Source organism: Chroicocephalus ridibundus, chromosome 1 (assembly GCF_963924245.1).
Source record: "Chroicocephalus ridibundus chromosome 1, bChrRid1.1, whole genome shotgun sequence".
In the NCBI taxonomy this organism is placed as follows: Eukaryota; Metazoa; Chordata; class Aves; order Charadriiformes; family Laridae; genus Chroicocephalus; species Chroicocephalus ridibundus.
In genome coordinates this window covers 13,860,871-13,880,138 of record NC_086284.1, presented here as the reverse complement: position 1 = coordinate 13,880,138, position 19,268 = coordinate 13,860,871, and the positions used below count along the sequence as shown (strand labels likewise).

General features: G+C 39.6%; 1 protein-coding gene across 2 annotated transcripts in view; it reads right to left on the bottom strand.

The window, feature by feature from the left end:
• Positions 1-423: 423 nt before the first annotated feature.
• The window catches only part of MTNR1B (melatonin receptor 1B), a 30,466-nt gene continuing 11,621 nt past the window's right edge, over positions 424-19,268 (bottom strand). The window contains exons 2-3 of one of the 2 annotated variants that reach the window (XM_063336516.1): positions 15,448-15,466; positions 1,569-1,635 (exon numbers count right to left, since the gene is read on the bottom strand). In XM_063336516.1, coding sequence (XP_063192586.1) covers positions 1,632-1,635; positions 15,448-15,466 — 23 coding nt within the window. In that variant the 3' untranslated portion in view covers positions 1,569-1,631. Of the gene's footprint in view, positions 1,636-15,447; positions 15,467-19,268 lie in introns of both variants that reach the window. The other variant, XM_063336437.1, reaches the window with a different exon arrangement.

Genomic DNA, 19,268 nt, shown 5'->3' with positions numbered 1-19,268 from the left:
CATTGGATGTATATATTTAGGTAAATAAACGGAACACAATGGAAATTCAATCCTCTCTAAAGGAATAATATTGCGTAAAGAAAATGTGTAAGAAATGAACCATTTGTATTATGTTATCTACCATAAAATCAATGACAAAAGATGAACAGAGTAAACACACTGTATTCCCAATCTCAGTGTATGTAAGTGTGGAAAACCTGTGAGGAAAGGCTCTAATGTTAATATTTGCTTTTACACAAATATTCTTCTCTCCAATTTACAGCTTTGATTCAAAGATACTACTACTGTCACCACTACATGCACAGAAATTTGGTGTTTGTCTTATGTGTGGAAAACAAAGTATCTGCTTCACCCTTTTTGTTCAGCTACAGGAGGGAGGAAAATATCACTCTGTAGCCTTGATGAGCTGCTGTGCCCATAGACAAGTACCTTCACTACATCTTCTAAGAAATGTATCCTGTATAAAGAGTGCAAAACTCCCACTGAAGTAAAAAAATGCCTCATTCATATGTCTGGGATCAGAATTCAGCTTTCGGAACTAAAGCAGCTTGCACTCACCTGCTGCTTTAAGTCTGAAATGCATTTTCAATTGATATCTTGTATAAATCATGAACTGAGGGCAATGTGCTTTATCAAGAAGACAGTATTCCAGTCACAAAGTGCCATCCAAATGGTAAGCCCCCAGAAGTAAACAAGAAAGACCAGAACATTACAACTATATTCTTGGGTTTCTCCATGACAAACTGTTGCATTGACTATTACACATTCACAAGGTATCAGTTTTCATTTGGTCATTGTTGTTTAAAGCAGGAGAAGGCTTGCTCTTCTGACCATCAGTTCCTCCTTTGGATGTGTCCTGGAAGAAAAGCCTTGGCATCCACAGTGACATTAAAATTCGTTTGTATTCATTCCGAAAATTCTGGTTAAGAAGTCCGTATATTATTGCATTAAGGCAGCTGTTGAAATAGGCCATGAAGTAGCTTATAATGAATAACCATTCGGGAACTTTTGGTGCCATTTCCATAGGATCAATGGCTACAGCCAGTCCAATGAAGTTGAGAGGTGCCCAGCAAAAGGCAAAAATCACAAAAACCACAAACATGGTAAGAAAGTTTCTGAAGTCACTTGGCTTCAGTCTTGGCTTTGTTTCTGACTTGACTCGTCTTCTAACCTGAAGAACTAAAACCCAAATTCGAAGGTAGCAGAAGCTCACAATGGTGATAGGAACAATGAAGTGAATCACCACAACAGCTATCGTATAGTAGGAGCTTGCAGTCTGAACAAATGTGCATGAATAGACGCGTGGATCATACTTTAAAGAGCCAACAAAAAAATTTGGCACAGTTGCAATTACTGTTAATACCCAGACTAAGGACACATACAGCATCGTGTTCCAACAGCTGTACACTTTGTCATAGGCCAAACTATGGCATATGTAGCAATATCGGTTTATTGCAATTGCAGTGATATTGAAAATAGAGCCTATTACACTTAGTCCCATCACAAAGCCACTCACTTTACAGTGCATTTCACCAAGCGTCCATCCATTGTGGAAAATAGCTAAGAGGACCAGTGGGTATGGATACAAGGCCACCACCAGATCAGCAAAAGCCAGGCTCACCACAAAGGCATTACCTGGGGAAAAAGAAAAATACATAGACATAAGTGTGAAAGCAAGCATAGTTGTGAACGAGAAGAAAATATGATATATTATTTTGGATATCTGCAATGCAAACGATGTCAGCAAGCAATAGGTCTGTGTGGAAAACAATTTTACAAGTCAGCTTAGAACACCATGGAAATATCTGCAGCAACATGATATTTCAAATTTGTTGCTGACTGAATTATACCCTTCTTTCTATTTTAATCTTTATTAAACATAACAACCAGTGAGCCAGTATATAAGCATGTGTTGAGGTTTTTTTCAGTGTAGCTAACTCCACAGCTGGATCAAATAAGGTGAAAAAGAAAAAAAGTCTAAATTGTGCCAGGTAGGCAAGCCATTATACCATTCTAACCTATCACTGGAAAACTAACGGGCTTGACAGGTATCAAGGGGAAGGATATACAAAGACTGGCTCTCTAGGGATTAGAATGATGTGTTGTTTTATGCATATTCTAAATTGTCACATGGTAGTTTATAGTATAGATATTTTCTGCATGAATGGCCTACCCATACTGTAGTTATTTTCCCATTGGATTGACCAAGGAAGAGTGAATTGCCTTCACTACCTTCTGTACAAAGGTATATTTAATTATACAAAGGAAAAATGCCTAAATGCAAGAAAAAGTATTCAAATTCATGGAAGGAGCCTTTCGGCCCTTTCTTGCTGATGGCGTTTAAAGAAATTTTAGTGATACGTTTGAGACGTATTGTCTTTCTTTAAACAGTGTCCTTTTCACAAGTTTGAGATTTCTGGACGTTGTATCTAAGGATACTTCAATAAAATAGTGAGGTAGTAAACTATATTCCTGAAAAATGAAAGGTGAAATCATTCTCGAGGAACTTACCAAGACACAGAAAATAGAAGTACTAACTTTAGATTCTTGACATTTAGGTAGCATAAAACACATATCTGGTTTGCATACTCACTTTTTTGCCTAAAGTCCTTCACAGCATGAACAGATGTGCAAAAGACCCAAGTAGCTTTTAAAATTGTATGTGGAACATAATTATTTTTTGAAAAGAGCAGTTAGATGCTCAATTCTACAAATTCTGAGCTTTCTAGTCCTCATCAAGGAAAGTAGTTCTCCATTTAGTTTTAAGTACAGAAATAATGCTGTGGGTAAGGATGTCATTAGCTGGGAGCCTTAAAACCAGCAAACATGTAGGACTGAACTCCTCAAAAAAAAAAGACAGAGAGAAAGAGAGAAAGAGAGAAAGAGAGAAAGAAAAAGAAAGAGAGAAAGACAGAGAAAGAAAGAAAGAAAGAGAGAAAGAAAGAGAGAAAGAAAGAAAGAAAGAAAGAAAGAAAGAAAGAAAGAAAGAAAGAAAGAAAGAAAGAAGAAAGAAAGAAAGAAAGAAAGAAAGAAAGAAAAAGACAGAGAGAAAGACAGAGAGAAAGGAAGGAAGGAAGGAAGGAAGGAAGGAAGGAAGGAAGGAAGGAAGGAAGGAAGGAAGGAAGGAAGGAAGGAAGGAAGGAAGGAAGGAAGGAAGGAAGGAAGGAAGGAAGGAAGGGAGAAAGAAAGGGAGAAAGGGAGAAAGGGAGAAAGGGAGAAAGGGAGAAAGAAAGGAAGAAAGGAAGAAAGGAAGAAAGGAAGAAAGGAAGAAAGGGAGAAAGAAAGAGAGAAAGAGAGAAAGAAAGAAAGAAAGAAAGAAAGAAAGAAAGAAAGAAAGAAAGAAAGAAAGAAAGAAAGAAAGAAAGAAAGAAGAAAGAAAGAAAGAAAGAAAGAAAGAAAAAGACAGAGAGAAAGACAGAGAGGAAGGAAGGAAGGAAGGAAGGAAGGAAGGAAGGAAGGAAGGAAGGAAGGAAGGAAGGAAGGAAGGAAGGAAGGGAGGGAGAAAGGGAGAAAGGGAGAAAGGGAGAAAGGGGAGAAAGGGAGAAAGGGAGAAAGAAAGGAAGAAAGGAAGAAAGGAAGAAAGGAAGAAAGGAAGAAAGGGAGAAACAAAGAGAGAAACAAAGAGAGAAAGAAAGAAAGAAAGAAAGAAAGAAAGAAAGAAAGAAAGAAAGAAAGAAAGAAAGAAAGAAAGAAAGAAAGAAAGAAAGAAAGAAAGAAAGAAAGAAAGAAAGAAAGAAAGAAAGAAAGAAAGAAAGAAAGAAAGAAAGAAAGAAAGAAAGAAAGAAAGAAAAAGAAAGAAAGAGAAAGAATGAAAAAAGAGAGAAAGAAAGAAAGAGAGAAAGGGAGAAAGAAAGAGAGAGAGAAAGACAGAGAGAAAGAGAAAGAGAGAAAGAAACAGAGAAAGAAAGAAAGAGAAAGAAAGAAAGAAAGAGAGAAAGAGAGAAAGAAAGAAAGGAAGAAAGAAAATTTTCTGTTTCAGAATGCCTTTTGGAGAATGAATTTAGTCCAGAATATGTGCTAAAATTAATCTAATCTCTACAGCATCTTGGCATCAGCTTATACCTAAAATGTTCAGATAAAATCAAGTGAGCATTCAGGTCTTTCAATCATATTTGGAAAATTACTGTAAAGGACATTTGGCAAGAGAATTTCAAAATCTTGTGTCTCGTTTAGGACTTCTTGAAAATTCCGGCTGCAATGCATAAGGACAGTTAGCAATGAACTCGTCAAAAACATAATATATCACTTTCAACTGAGAAGAAAAATGGTGCAATATCTATAAAGCCCTCAAGTGATTTGTCACTTTTATGGCTGTTTACAGGGTCAAGTGCTCACACTGTGCACTGTAAAGTAAGGTCTAATGTTTTTTTATTTCTATGTGGCTGACTGTGAAATGAAGTTTAATATTATATTACTGCAATGAATAATCTACAAAAGTAGAGAGAAAATTTTCTTATTCATAAAAAACAAATAATCGACATTTTGAGAAATCTAAGATCTTAGATGTCTTTTAACTGCTTGGAGAAACTAAATGTTCCTTGATACATCTAAGACACAGCATTTGGAGTGGCTATAATTACATTTGTAAGGTAACCAAAGAGGTAACTTTTTGTTGTCTGTAACAAAATAGAAACCACAGAATGCTCATCTACTTGGAATTGCTATCATTAAAAAGGCCAATGGAATCCTGGGCTGCATAGGGAAGAGTGTGGCCAGTAGGTCGAAGGAGGTCATTCTCCCCCTCTACTCTGCACTGGTGAGGCCACAACTGGAATACTGTGTCCAGTTTTGGGCTCCCCAGTTCAAGAGGGACAGGGAACTGCTGGAGCGAGTCCAGCGTAGGGCAACTAAGATGATTATGGGACTGGAGCATCTCCCTTATGAGGAAAGGCTGAGAGAGCTGGGACTCTTTAGGCTGGAGAAGACAAGGCTGAGGGGAGACCTTATTAACATTTACAAGTATCTAAAGGGTGGGTTGAAGGAGGATGGTGACAGACTCTTTTCAATGGTTCCCAGTAACAGGACAAGGGGCAATGGGCACAAGTTGGAACATAGGAAGTTCCATTCAAATACACGGAAAAACTTCATTACGGTGAGGGTGAGAGAGCACTGGAACAGGCTGCCCAGGGAGGTTGTGGAGTCCCCTTCTCTGGAGACTTTCAAGACTCGCCTGGATGCAGCCCTGAGTAATGTGCTCTGGGCAATCCTGCTTTAGCAGGGGAGTTGGACTAGATGATCTCTAGAGGTCCCTTCCAACTCTGAAGATTCTGTGATTCTGTGATTTTCATAATTTACCTGATTGGACTTTGTTCCTAGATTTCAGTTTCATCAGATGAAATATTGTATTGATTCATAAAAAATACATTTGCTCACTGGAATGGAAAGACCCCTTAATTACAAGTAGTAGCTACTGAAAGTCAAATATCTAGCCAGGGACTCAAAAAGATACACATCTGCACTGTTTTAACCTTCATAGTTGGGTGCCTAAAAAAGGAAAATAAGTTCTGATATTGACTTTGGGTGCAACAGAACTAGATAGACATTTCATGAAACATTCTTGCATATTGGTTTTGTTGCCCCAGTTAACAAGAAAAAGGGAACTTTTACACCCTCTTGTAATCTCAGTATGACTTGCTATTGTAGGAATTTAATCACAGAACAAACTTTCTGATAAGATCAGGACTTTTAAGGGCTAAGCATCTGCCTTCTGAAAAAACAATTGACTTTATAACGTCTCTGCCAAAACCAGAAGCAATTGCAATCACGAATAATTTTTTAAAGGTTTTGCTTCTTTCTTTGGTTTCAAACTGGCTAAAATGATTAATTATATATCATGGCATTTTATTTTTTATCAGATGGTGGTTTGGTTGTTACACATTTTTTTAACAAGTTGTTACACATTGCATACAGACATCACCCCCTTAGCTATATTTCCCCCTGGCCACAGACAGGTTCGTCCTTGTGTACTCTTCTGCATCTATTACTCTTTAGCATACAAAGGCCTAGCTTCAAGACAGGAAAATTGTCTCTACGAAGCCTATTGTGCAGACTGTTGCATTTTTCTCTGCCCCCTCCTCTCCGACTGTTTAACTTGGGTTGCTGCGTAGCAACAAATGTAAAGACTAGGGACAGGCAAGGCAGAAAGTGAATGAATATGTCTATAATGTATGGTCAGATCTTTTTTTAAATACCAAGGATCAATGACTCAATATAGTTATTTGATTCTTCCATTTCCATATCCTAACCTTAAGGGAAAACTCAGAGTTACCCTTGCAGATTTCTTACTTCATTATGTCTTCAGTGAGAATGTAAATGGGAAAGTTATTTGGGCTTAAGGCTTAAAAACCCCTCTTATAATCAGTACTGTTTATAATTAAATAGCCTTTTATACTGGCTGAGAATGATAAAAGCTACAGCTTTTCTGGGATGTCACTCTGACAGCTACCTGTAGGTATTTATCTGTACTAAAGGAAGAGGAGCAAGATTTTGACTTTAATGAAGTAAATAAGAGTCCTACCATTCTATAAAATGAAGCCAATCATTCCTCCGCAGAGTTCACAGCAACAGATACCCCGAAGAAGAAGTTAGACTGACAGACCCTCTGTCCATACACACTAGGCATTTCTCTAGTGCTAGCTCACTCCTCAGCCCTGCTTTTTATTCCTCTGCCAGACTCCTGTAGCCCCTGTACTCAAAACGAACGTTAAAAAGAGAGTTCTGGAAGGCTTCTGATAGCTTTCTTGTGGTGGATGTATAAAGACAGAATCTGGACTCAGTTTCTAGATAGTCTTATAGTCAGAGACACAAGGTACCACTTCAGTTACTTTTAAGTTAGTTTGAAGTTACTTTTGTATAACACTAAGCATCCAAAACTTTTTTGCTCTAGTTTTTAAATATTCACAAATCACACAAGGTGAGTCTAATCTTTTAGTTCTTTCCTGCAAGTCATTAAAGGAAAAAAAAAAAGTATTATAGGCTCAATCATAATTCCAAATTTCTGCAAGTGATATGCTGCTTGCATACAAAATCCTTCCTCAGCTGTGACATCAGCTCTCTTCAATAAAGGTAACCTTGATACTGATACTAGGCTTGGTATGGAAGTTGCTGGTGGCTTATAATTTTTGCTTCTGACAAGCAATTTGTGCAAAAAAAATGTAGTTTTTGTACTTTTAATCTTAATGTTATTGCCTTTAATTATATTATATTGTATTGGTGTAAATTATCTGCTTCTAGGTCTCTTTAATGGCTGCTGAAGTTAATAGGAGAATTGCCATAGACTTAAAGGAGACATTAATCAGATATAAGAAAAAAAATACCTCTTATTAACAAGAATGTGAAATACTGAAAGCATTTGATCACTATAACAAGGGCAACAATAATGGAAAAAATGAAGAACTTGAATTATATTTGGATGTAAAAGAACATAAACCAAAGCCTAAACCCCTTTCATCGTTCCTACAACTTTTAGAAGAGCAGATCTTACCTTCAGACAAAAAGAAATAGCAGTGCATTGATCCCAAGGCATGTTAGCCAGGATTCACTACAGCAAGTGCTTTATTGGATCTATTGAGTCCAGACCAACGTGGAAACAAGGCATATGTAACAGCTTGAGGAAATAAATCGGTCCATCAGTCAAGAAAGCTGTCCCTCCTTAATAGCCCCTTGTCTATAATTACTGATTAGCAATAGAAACTATGCAGCTCTGATGAACTATTATCTTGAATTTTCTTGTGCAATGTCACCTTTTGAGCACCCGGCTTAAATACAATTTCCAGGCTTCAGACCCTACTGAATCCTCATTAAAGTGTGTCTGAAGGTCTGGATCAGATAAAACTGGAGCATACTCAACTAAGAGCAAATTGGTGTAAAATTGACTTCATGTGTCTGTCTCCACTCCTGGTTGTATAAGAATAGCCCTGACACTGAAACTAAGGACCAATTGTCTCAGCCAAACCATTTACATGGCAGATTATTCCAAATGCCAGAATAAGTGCAAACCTTAGCAAGGTATGAGTGGTTTTTCAGCTCAGAGTTCAGGATTTTGGCAAAACAGATGATTACTGTGATGGAACTGTGTAGCTGGTCCCACTCCTGGAGCTTCTTCATTATATGTATGTCCATGTATGCATGGATAATTACTGTCTCTTCAGCTGATTGTCTTTCCCAAAATTTCAGTTAGTTTTTGGCATATTTTATGAAAGAATTACATAGTAAGCTAGAAGGTTGTGCTTTCAGACTCAGGATTTCTGCTAAAGTGGCTTTTAAAGGGCAGCCCTGGTTATCACTGGCTCTTACTGCTGCCACTGACACCTACCTTTTCTGACCTGCATATTTTCGACTGGACTTCAGTTCCTATAATTCTTGCAGCTCATTTCAGGCTTGGTTGTGGGAGTCCTTCTTAAGGTTTGCTCTTTAATGTGGAAAGAAAAACATGACTCCGGAGGGACTGAAGAACGGGCACCAGGTAGGCAGGCAGAACTAAGGACTGGGTAGGGTTTCTTTTCTCTTTCCAGAGCGGCTCAGCGTATTTTGCTCAAATGGCAAAAGGCTGATGCTTCTTACTTCCTTGCCACTAATTTTTGTCTCTAGCTTTGGCTTCTTTGATTAGTCACTTTTACAGTATGTAAGGTCTTGTAGTTCTTGATTTTTTGTTTAAATAGGTAACTTTTAAATTTGTTTAAAATCACCCATATCAACTCTTTTTTTTCTCACAATCCATGAGAAAAAATAAAACCTGCCAGCCTAATTCAGATGTAACTCCATTCATATCAGCAGGAATGAAGCTACCAGAAGTGGACACCAGCAGCAGGTGGAGCAGAGAATTAAGTCTTTCAGACATTGACATTTGAATTCCCTGTGATACTACAAGCCAATACCTCGGGTAATCTTTGATTTACAGAGACATGTTAATCTACTATAATGTTCAACAGTGTGTTACTAACAGAAGGTTTAACATAATGCTCCAAACAAATGCCAGATGGGTTTTTGTTTTCTTTGAATGTGACAGTTTAAAAGTTGTGATACAACTGCTTTGTAGTTATGTTTCGTGATTTCAGATATTAGTGGGATATACTGCAGACATTGATTTAATGGAAAGAGACAGGGAATATATTTTCACGAGAACTGCAGTATTTTAGAGGCTATAGCGAAAAAAATTAACATAGACAATGAGTGAAGGCTGTTGTTGGATCTATGGAATGGTCAGGTTATTTCCTTTTAGAAAAACATACATTCTATGAAACTGTCTGAAATATTTGGTGAGTATAATTATCCTGTGATATGTACAAGTAAAAATTCTCTGCCATCACTGGGAGCACTATATGCAGAGCAAAAGGGGAGTATTTGCTGTGACATTTGCCCTTTTATTGTGCAGCTACCCAAAGGCTTTGGGAGAGCTTTCTGTTCAGAAGAAATCCAGGCCTGGACGCCCTGAAAGTTAGACACCTGGGTTTTCACAGAAAATTCTGGAATCCAAATCTAAGTAGGGTTTAAACCTTAGTCATCAACTTTCTGGAGGAAAGCACTACGCTGTTATGTAGAAGATGAGAAGAGGAACTTTTCATTTTAAGATGAAACAATACAAACACCCCACTTTTGGATAGTTTAGTGGAGAATACTCTGTACACCCCTTTTTCAAGCTGTACTGCCATGAAAGAACGCAGGATTCACAGGAATAGGAGCTCAGCGTGTAAAAAGGAGCTTGAGATTGTGGCTTAGTGACTGGCAGACTGCTAGACTGGGACAGACTTGTGTCCTTGGCCCTACATCTGCAACTATGAGTTGGTGCTGGAAGCTACATTTGCAGGAGCTGAATCGTAAGCTCGTAAGCCGTAGCTCTCAGTTGTAAACATAGTCTTAATGGCAAGAGGCACCTGAGTTGCACTGTTCATTAACACGTTTTTGAGAGCATGTTTTTGGCATGCTTGGCGGCTAGGTATGAATATAACCCAGTGAGCAAAGCCTTCCTTTTTTCCTTGGTGCTCAGGGTTCTTCCCCAGGTGGTTAAATATGGGAGCACTGGTACTTGTTGAGAGTTTGCTGCCATGAATTTCATAATAGAATGCAGGTGCAAAAAAATATTTCTAGTGTTGTGCTGTTAAAAACTGCGTAAAAGTTTGAGATTTGTGACCCCTAGCTGTATAATTTTTCTCGCCTGTGGCTTGCTCTGGTGCGAGGAGGGACAGTGGTGTCTCTCTATTGCCACCTCATGCACCAGCCACAACAGAGACAATACATAGCACCGTCGAGCAGGGCAGATGGCAAAAGCAAGTGGTTGGTTCTTCCAGAGCAAAAGTCTGATCGCTAATCAGGTAGTACATTTATGGGGTGATAAATACTTTTCTGGGCTTCTGAGATGGCAGGAACTTTCCTGGTATTGAGTGTTTTTGGAGAGAAAAGGGGAAGCAGAAGAAGCAAGACAAGTTCTTCCAGAGAACTCACTATTGCCTAGTGGTTAGGACACTTCCATGGCAGAAGAGCCTTTCTTTGATAAAGGATGAGCCTATGTCTCCCATAGGCCCGAGAGAGCCCTAGTCACCAGCCCTGCTGCTCTTCTGGGGTTAGCCTGCTTCTTTCTAGGTCGTGTTCAAGAATTATGCCCTAGAACCAGAACACACAGGTTATCACTTATATTGTAGACTGCTCTTCATGAGCATGTTTCAAAGAAAAAAAATAATCCTTCTCATAAATTAACACGTGGGAAACTGAGAGTCTCCCAAGACACAGATTAGGAAGAACACTCTAGGTTCATAAGTCTTGCTCTTCTCTATGAGATAATACCGCCTCTATTAGGCACACTCTGGAAAAAATGACAGCACTTCTCCAGGTCAGTGCTACAAAATGACACCATAGTGGCATACTGGCGAGGAGTGGAGCCAATAGAAGAGCTAGAGCTATTAATCAAAGCTAGTCAAATTCAAAGCAAACAAAAGGGGATGGTTGCTGCAACAGGTAGAAAACCTGTGAAACTCCTTAACAGATCTTGCAGGTGTACAGATTTTACCTGTGTTCAAGGGAAGGCTGGAAAAGTACTTGGAAAAGACATCAGTTGAAGGTTTCTAAACAGACACAACATACTAGGTTCAGGAAATCCTCTGAGTTGGAAGGAATCACAAGTTGAGAGAATATATCACATAGGGTTGCTCTGTTCTCTTTTTTTTTTTCCTGAGTGCCTGCTTACATCTGGAGTTAAAGACAGAGTATGAGTATGAGGCTAGCTAAGCCCTTGGTCTGTACCAATACAACTGCTTTTACAATGAGGACAGTAGGTTTCAGTGCAACTATTCAGAAGCACGGTTCCTTCTTGGGCTCCCCTGTTGTGATGGAGTGATATGGCAGTCTCGTTCAGGTCCTTGCCAGCCACTCCTCTACACAACCAGCCTGGTTTTGTTGACAAAATGTTTGAAGAGGCAATAACCTTGTTCTGTATGTCTAGCCACCTGAAACTGAGCTGCATTTTGCAGCAGGGTCAGGGTGAAGATCCTTTATACCAATGCCCTTACACTGAACTTGGGATCTTGCCTTCAGGGTGGTCTAGGACGGTGAAAGACCCCTGTCGTTGCTGACAGAATGTCTCTATCTAGGGTACTATTGCTTCTCATGCAAGGAATGAAGCCAAGACATCTACTCTGAGAGCTCACCACCATGGGCACCACTGATGGCCCAGCTCCAAAACCTCTAGTCGCTGAGCACGATCACTGAATAGCAACACAACCAGACTGTTTTTTCACTAATTCATGAAAGAAGTTGTGTTTCCTGTATCTGTCAGTACATATCAGCTTAATCAGCTGTAATCACAGCTGTTGATTGCTTCAACCAAGGAAGAATAGGAAACCTACAGGAACAACTGCAAGTATGAAAACTCATTTACTGCTCACAAAGGGGCTAATATGAAACACTGTAAAACACAACAGGTGCAATCTAGCCAGATCCTATAAATAGCTAGGCAACCTATTATTGTTAATAACATTTTTTTTCAGTCTCCCAACGCTATACTGTATTTCACGGGGGAAAAAAAAGTGAAATACATAGCATTTTGTAGTATGTTGTTTTGTTAAAAAAAAAAAAGAAAGAAAAAATAAAACTTCGCTCAGATCAACTATAAAAGACTTGAGTGTAGAAGCAAACAAAATAGGGACATTTCATTGTGTCCTGGCAGATATTAATTTATACTGTGTGAAAGGCTAGCTCATCTTCTATTAGACCTTCACTATTACCTTCTATTACCTTCATCTTTGCTACTGTCTTTAGCCTGAATTTGTGTCAAAGGAAATTGTGTCGGGTTTTTTTGCTCTCTTACAGCAACAAAACAGCATTCAGGTCCTTAGAATAACCTATCTTCCAACTTCTTTTAGAAAGGAGGACAGGAAATTGAAGAATGAAAATAATTTTGTGCAAACAAAATCCATGTTTTGTTTTGGTTTTTTTTAAGCTGGTTGGTTTGTGGGTGTTTGGGGTTTTTTTTTAATATTCACTAGAAGATTAGTTGAAGAAAAGAAAAGAAGAGAAAAAAAGAAGAGAAGAGAACCCCAGAACATAAAATAATTCTGTTTTGAAATATAAGGCTCAAGATATTACAGAAGATACTATAAATATCCAGCAGATACATCAAGTGAATAAAATTTGGGCTATTGCAGACTAAGGGAATGCTCAGCACCAGTTAGCCAAGAGATCTGGTTACCCACGATAAGGTGTGTCTTGGAGCTTTGCCTTGTAGACCTATTTAAACAGAACAGAGCATTTTCACCAGTCCGAGCGTTGGGATCTCCTCTTACGGAAATTAAAACATGCAAGTGGTAATTTCCACAGCGATTTACTCAACTGCTTTGTGGGGCTCCAGATGAAGGACTCACAGCAGGTGACAGCTACACAACCAGAAACAAGCACAGGCAAAGCATGTACATGCAAACTAGTTACAGCTGCAAAAAGAAATCAAATCTAAGCCCATTATTGATGCCATGTACTTTTAGGGATTCCTATGTTCAACTCCCACATACAGTGGCAGATCCTAAGACAGTCTTGGAATTCTATAAAATGGGTTCTTATACACTGCAGTAAATATAGAACATGGGAACATCTAACATGGGGAACACTTAGGTTGCCAGGTTGCCAATGCTTCTAACATTCTCTGGAGTCCCTTCATTATGATCTTCTTTTCCCTTCTCTTGTTTCCTATTTTGCCAAGGAAGAAAATAGATGATACTTGATGAAAATGGCTGTTACAACCTTTCAGTGAGGAAAAGTCTTACTCTTTGTTCTGAGCTTTTGGAAGGCCTCATGGCTGTACATACACAGGGATATGAACGTCTTCAGAAGCAGTTGTCAGTCTGTGCCATCTACTTCTTGTGGAAACAAAGTCTTAAAGCAAAGTACACTGACACGAGTCATCTTATAATGACATTCATAGGTTTGTAAACAGCAGGTAAACAGATGAGAAAGTGATTTTACAGAAAGTGATTGTGCATTCTCTTTTAAAGCATTGGCTGGTTGGTGTTTCAACTCCATACAGACAAAGTATGTCATGATAATTTCCTGAATTAAGGTGTTCTCTGAGAGCCAGTAAAAGCCTTGCAAAATGACTAGACAAAAACTCTGTTCACACTGGGCCTGTGAGTCACGATATTGGTGGGACAGTTAAATGAAGGGTGATAGGCATAGGCATATAACCACAGAATCATTTATGTCGGAATGGATTTCTGGAGATCATCTCGTCCAATCCTCTTGTTCAATGAGGGGTCAACTACGGCAGGTTGTTCAGCGCCATGTTCAGTCAGGTTTTGACTATCTCCAGCCATGGAGACTCAACAGCCTTTCTGGGTGACCTGTTCTAGTAAGGAACAGATAGTTATACAGGATATTTACTGTTTTCACTAGGGAATAGGGGTAAGGTGCAGTTGATTTTGCACCAGATGAGCGTTCTACTTGATCTACTAAATAGCAGAGAGCATGTAAGATTGTACCTGCTACCATGTAGGTAAAGAAAAGACCTGGTCATTAACAACAAGCTAGAGTTGCTTGGTCAGCAGCGCAGATTAGAGTTGCTGGGGCTTTGTTTTGCTCATGCTTCTGTCTTCAGAATCCTTGTGGCAGCAGAATCTGAACAGTCTGACTAGACACAATGATCTGTGGTCCAAAAACAACAGTGAGTGACTTCTGTCTGCTTGAAGAACCTAGTCACACCTATGTATGGGCAATTCTCTTTTACTGGGTGAATACGCTTGCAAACTGGGATAAAACAATGTAATTTTTACAAAACCAAGCTTGAATGGAAATCAGTTTTGTATATATTACATTAGAATGTTGTGTTTGAAGGTCATGTACTTCACTATTTTGTTTTCTCTCCATAAGCAGACCAGATATTCTGGCTTTATATTTAACCAGGAAGCTGGTTGTATAGCAAGTTTTACAATCTTTATGGTCCTAGCCTTCCAGGTGTTTTATAACACTGACTAAAGAGGATTACCTTGTTTTGAGATTATCAAAGTAAAGGCATAATTACAGGATCTCAAATGAGTTATTTTTTGTTCAACTTTGAAACAAATGTCCAGTGCTGAAATTAGACTCTAGATTGCTTAGTCAACATTTCATGCCTAGGACCATAATCATAGGTAAAATTAGAATATTTCACCTTGCTAACCAGCAGGTCATTTTTTTCAAGGCAAATCACTCTGGTTAAACCATTTTTTACAAGGCCCGCTTCAACATCTGATTAACATTTTACAGATTTTTCTTCTAGTGACTGCAAAAGAAAATGTAAAAAAAGAAACAAGAATCTTGCTTAACATGAAAACTGATTCAGAAAACAATCTGTTGTCTGTGGGCTTTAACCCCACCTATGAATCTAAGTATTTTTGCAGTCACTTTAGAGGTCTGACAGGTAGGCTTTGTGTCATTGAGTAAACTGCTCTGTATTTCCACAGCACTTTCTACCACTGTATTTTATGCCAATAAAATAGATGGAATATCCCAGTGCACTACCTGACTTTTGGTAGGGGATTTTGAATGTTAAATTTTGTTTCTGTCATGACCTCTAATGTAACAAGACAAAGGCATATAAGGATACCAGTTCCCTATTAATCAAATAATTGTTGCATTATCTCAGTATTCGGCTTTTCTATTCAACAGAAAATTCTTTAGATAGAGCATTTTCTGCCAGGTGACTGTGCTGATGTAATTAAAAGTGTGAGAAAGTGTTTTGCTTTGTGTTCTCTTTTGGGAAACTATTGTTATGTTTCATTTAAGGGTTGAACTTACTGATGCAGAAGATTCGCGAGAGTTTACCTCCCAGCTGCTTTCAGTATCACTGTATACCGCAAATACAGAGCTCTGCCGACACAAACTATTCTCTTCCTATTATTTATCAAAAGGCTATGCTCTGTTTAACAAATAAAATAACATGCAACTAAAGGCACTAATACTACTGCAAACATATTTCCAGCTTCACTTTACCTGTTTTGCCTTTTCCAAACTGGAGCAATAAAGGGATGGAAAAATAGTGGCAGTAAGCAATAAAAGACCACGTTAAAGGCACAGGAAATTTACCACCTTTAAACATACATGCACTGCAAAAAAAACAAAACAACAAACAACAAACTTGGCAGAAATCAGGGATCTCAGAAGTCAGGATGAATCAAAGCTGACCTATGCGTCTGTAAGCCAGTTCTGTTGACAGAGTTCTGCCAATTATGTCAAATGAACATCTTTCTACCTGTACTTCGGTCAAAATAAAAGTTTTTTGACAGCAAACTGTGGTGTCGTGCTGGAGCCATACAGAACTCCCAAATCACAGATTCTCTTAGGTTGGAAGGCACCTCTTGAGATCCTCTAGTCCAGCCCACCACGTTCAAGCAGGGTCAGTGAGAGAAGATTGCCCAGGACTGTGTCCAGCTGGGTTTTCAGTATGTCCATAGATGGAGAGTCCCCAGCCTTCCTGGGCAACGTGTTCCAGTGTTTAACCACCCTCACAGTGAAGAAGTTTTCTTATGTTCAGATGCAATATCATGTTGGGGTTTTTTTGTTTATACCCATTGCATTTTGTCCTCCTAGGGGGCATTACTTAGAGTCTGGCTGCCTCTTCTTCATTTCCTTCCACCAGGTATCTATACATCCTGATAAGATCCCCCTGAGCTTTCTCTTCTCCAGGCTGAACTGTCACAGCTCTTTCAGCCCCTCCTCAAATGCAAGATGCTCCAAGCTCCTAATCACCTTAGTGGCCCTGTAGCGGACTTCACTCCAGTAAGTCCGCATCTTTCTTGCATGGGGGAGCCCAGAACTGGACACAGCACTCCAGGTGTGGCTTTATCAGTGCTGAGAGGAAGGATGCCCTTCCTCGGCTTGCTGGCAATGCCCTGATGCAGCCCAGAAGGCTGTTAGCCTTCTTTGCTGCAAGGGTGCATTGCTGACTCATGATCAGTTTGTTGTCCACCAGGACCCCCAGGTTCTTTTCTGCCAAGCTGCTTTCCAGATGAGTGTCCCCCAGCATATATGTATGCCTGGGGTTGTTCCTCCCCAGGTACAGGACTTCACACTTGCCTTTGTTGAAGGAAATTTCATGAGGTTCCTATCAGCCCATTTCTCCAGCCTGTCCTGGTCCCTCTGAATGGCAGCACGACCTTCTGTCGTATTAGCCACTCCTCTCAGTTTTGTATCATCTGTGAACTTGCTGAGGTTACAATCTGACGCATCATCCAGGTCATTAATGAAGAATTTAAAAAAGTGTTGGTCCCAGTATTGACGTCTGAGGCACACCACTTGCCCTCATACTGGACTTTGTGCCACTGGTCACAACCTCCTGGGCCCAGTCATTTAGCCAGTTTTCGATCTACCTCATGTCCACTTATTAAACCCCTACTTTGCCAGCTGTCTATGAGGATGTTATGGGAGACTGTGTCAAAAGCTTTACTAAAGTCAAGGTAAACAACATCCCGTGCTCTCCCCTTATCCACTAAGCTAATCATGTCATTGTAAAAGGCTATTAGCTTGATTAAGCATGATTTCCCATTTGTAAATCCATGCTGATTACTACCAAACACTTTCTTGTCTTTCATGCTTTTGGAAAAGGTTTCCAGGATTAGTTACTCCACAAAATATTCATTACCTTATTAATGAATCAGAAGTGGTACCTGCAATTTTATTGACTGCTCGTCTTCCAACCATTAATTAGGTCAAACTTTTCTTAGGTTATGATATCTAAATCTAAAAAGCAATAGCTGAGAATGAGCCACTAATTGGAAGCATGTCACGTATTCTCATAGGTTGAGGCTATCCACAGGTTTATAATCCTGTCTTGAAAATAAAATATACATGAAATTTCTGGAAGTGTTTTGGAAGGCATTTCAACTCTTCAAATAAGTTCCTTTGGCCTCAGTGGTACTGGCAGTGTTTGAGGGTAAAGGAAGGAATACATAGCTGCACCTCTTACCGCTTCCAAAGTACTTAACACTTAGTCCATTGCAGATGATTTTTATTTACAGTTCATGAATGAAGCACTGGGGATCTGAAAGAGCATGGCATTTTACTCAGAAGAGAATGCATGATCAACTCGATTGGAGCTTAGTGTGGTTATCTGCTTTAGCGTAGTTACCAGTCAGTCACCTGGTTAGTTACCTGGTTTAGTGTAGCTACCAGTGAAGTTACCAGTTTTATCTGGTAGTTAGCTACACTTTAATAGTGTAGTTAGCTGACTCCAGTAGGAAAGCTTCAGAAGTATTCCTTGTGTAAAGTGATTCACGTTTGCTTTTTGTGAATTCTAACTCTGTGGGTAACGGAATTAAGCAATTTTGCACATAGGTGTAAAGTGGGGGCCATTTCTGAACACCTTGATGCCCAATAAGTTCCTTGGCTTGTGAACACTTTGGGAAGTTTGCCATTTTCATTTCATGCTTATGTAGAAGTAATGGTGTGGTGACCCTGTCTGCATGTCTCTGCATTGAGAACAGTGGGTAACACCCACCGTTCTTAGCAGCTCTTGGATACGTGAAGGATGCAGTCCTTAAGCCTGGACTCGGAACTGTTAACAGCCTCAATGAGTGAGGTTACAAACACCCTCAGCAACAAGTTGCTTCACTTCAGAGCAGTGCAGTAGCAGTTACGGGGTAGTTTACTACATCAGAAGGGGTTTGCTGAGGTGCTTTCAAGAAAATAGTGGAATTAACTTTTAACTGAGAGGCTAAAAAGGATGACCCTCCATTTTTAAAGGACAACATGGAAGAAAAGTGCAAAGGTGTGTTAAAGTTGCATGCTTTACAGACCAGAAGGTTTGTCTAAGTGAAGATGGGAATTCCAGCTAAGGTGTTGTGTGAAACTTTTCCTCTGTAACAATCCAAAAATAACACCCTGCACATTCCAATTATTTCAAACAAGCTGTCTGGAATGCTCAGTCTCTTGAATATAGATTCCAAAGAGTCTTAAGAACCATAAGTTGTAGTTCACAGAAATGAGTGATGGGATAGCTTCCAGTTGGCACGTATTGACTAAGCCACCTGCATGTCTTTACTTCTCTTGAAGAAAAGCAGCATGTTTTAATATAACATCCTTTTCTTGTCAGTAGAAAAGCTGAACAGAGTTGTCTGCTTCTAAGAATATCTTTAAAAAGACTAAAATGCTGATGAACTTCACCACGGGCAGGATCTGCACAGCATGAGTAGCTTGAATAGACACTTTAAAAAAAAAAACCACAAAAAACTATGTAGATAACATTCAGTAAGTAGATTATTTTTACAGGAAATAAAAATACCTAGGCTGATTAGACTACACATATTTAATTTAATTGTGATCAGCGGCACAGAGTCTAGTTGGAGGCCTGTAACCAGTGGTGTCCCCCAGGGGCCAATACTCGGTCCAATTTTGTTCCGTATATTCATTAATGACCTGGATGATGGGACAGAGTGTATCCTCAGCAAGTTTGCTGATGATACCAAACTGGGAGGGGTGGCTGACATTCTGGAGGGCCGTGCTGCCATCCAGCGTGACCTGGACAGGCTGGAGAGCTGGGCAGAGAAGAACTTAACGAGGCTGAACAAAAGCAAGTGCAAGGTCCTGCACCTGGGGAGGAAGAATGCTAAGCACCAGTATAGGTTAGGGGTGGACCTGCTGGGAAGCAGCTCTGAGGAGAAGGATCTGGGGGTCCTGGTAGACAGTAAATTATCCATGAGCCAACAATGTGCCCTTGTTGCCAAGAAGGCCAATGGAATCCTGGGCTGCATAGGGAAGAGTGTGGCCAGTAGATCGAAGGAGGTCATTCTCCCCCTCTACTCTGCACCGGTGAGGCC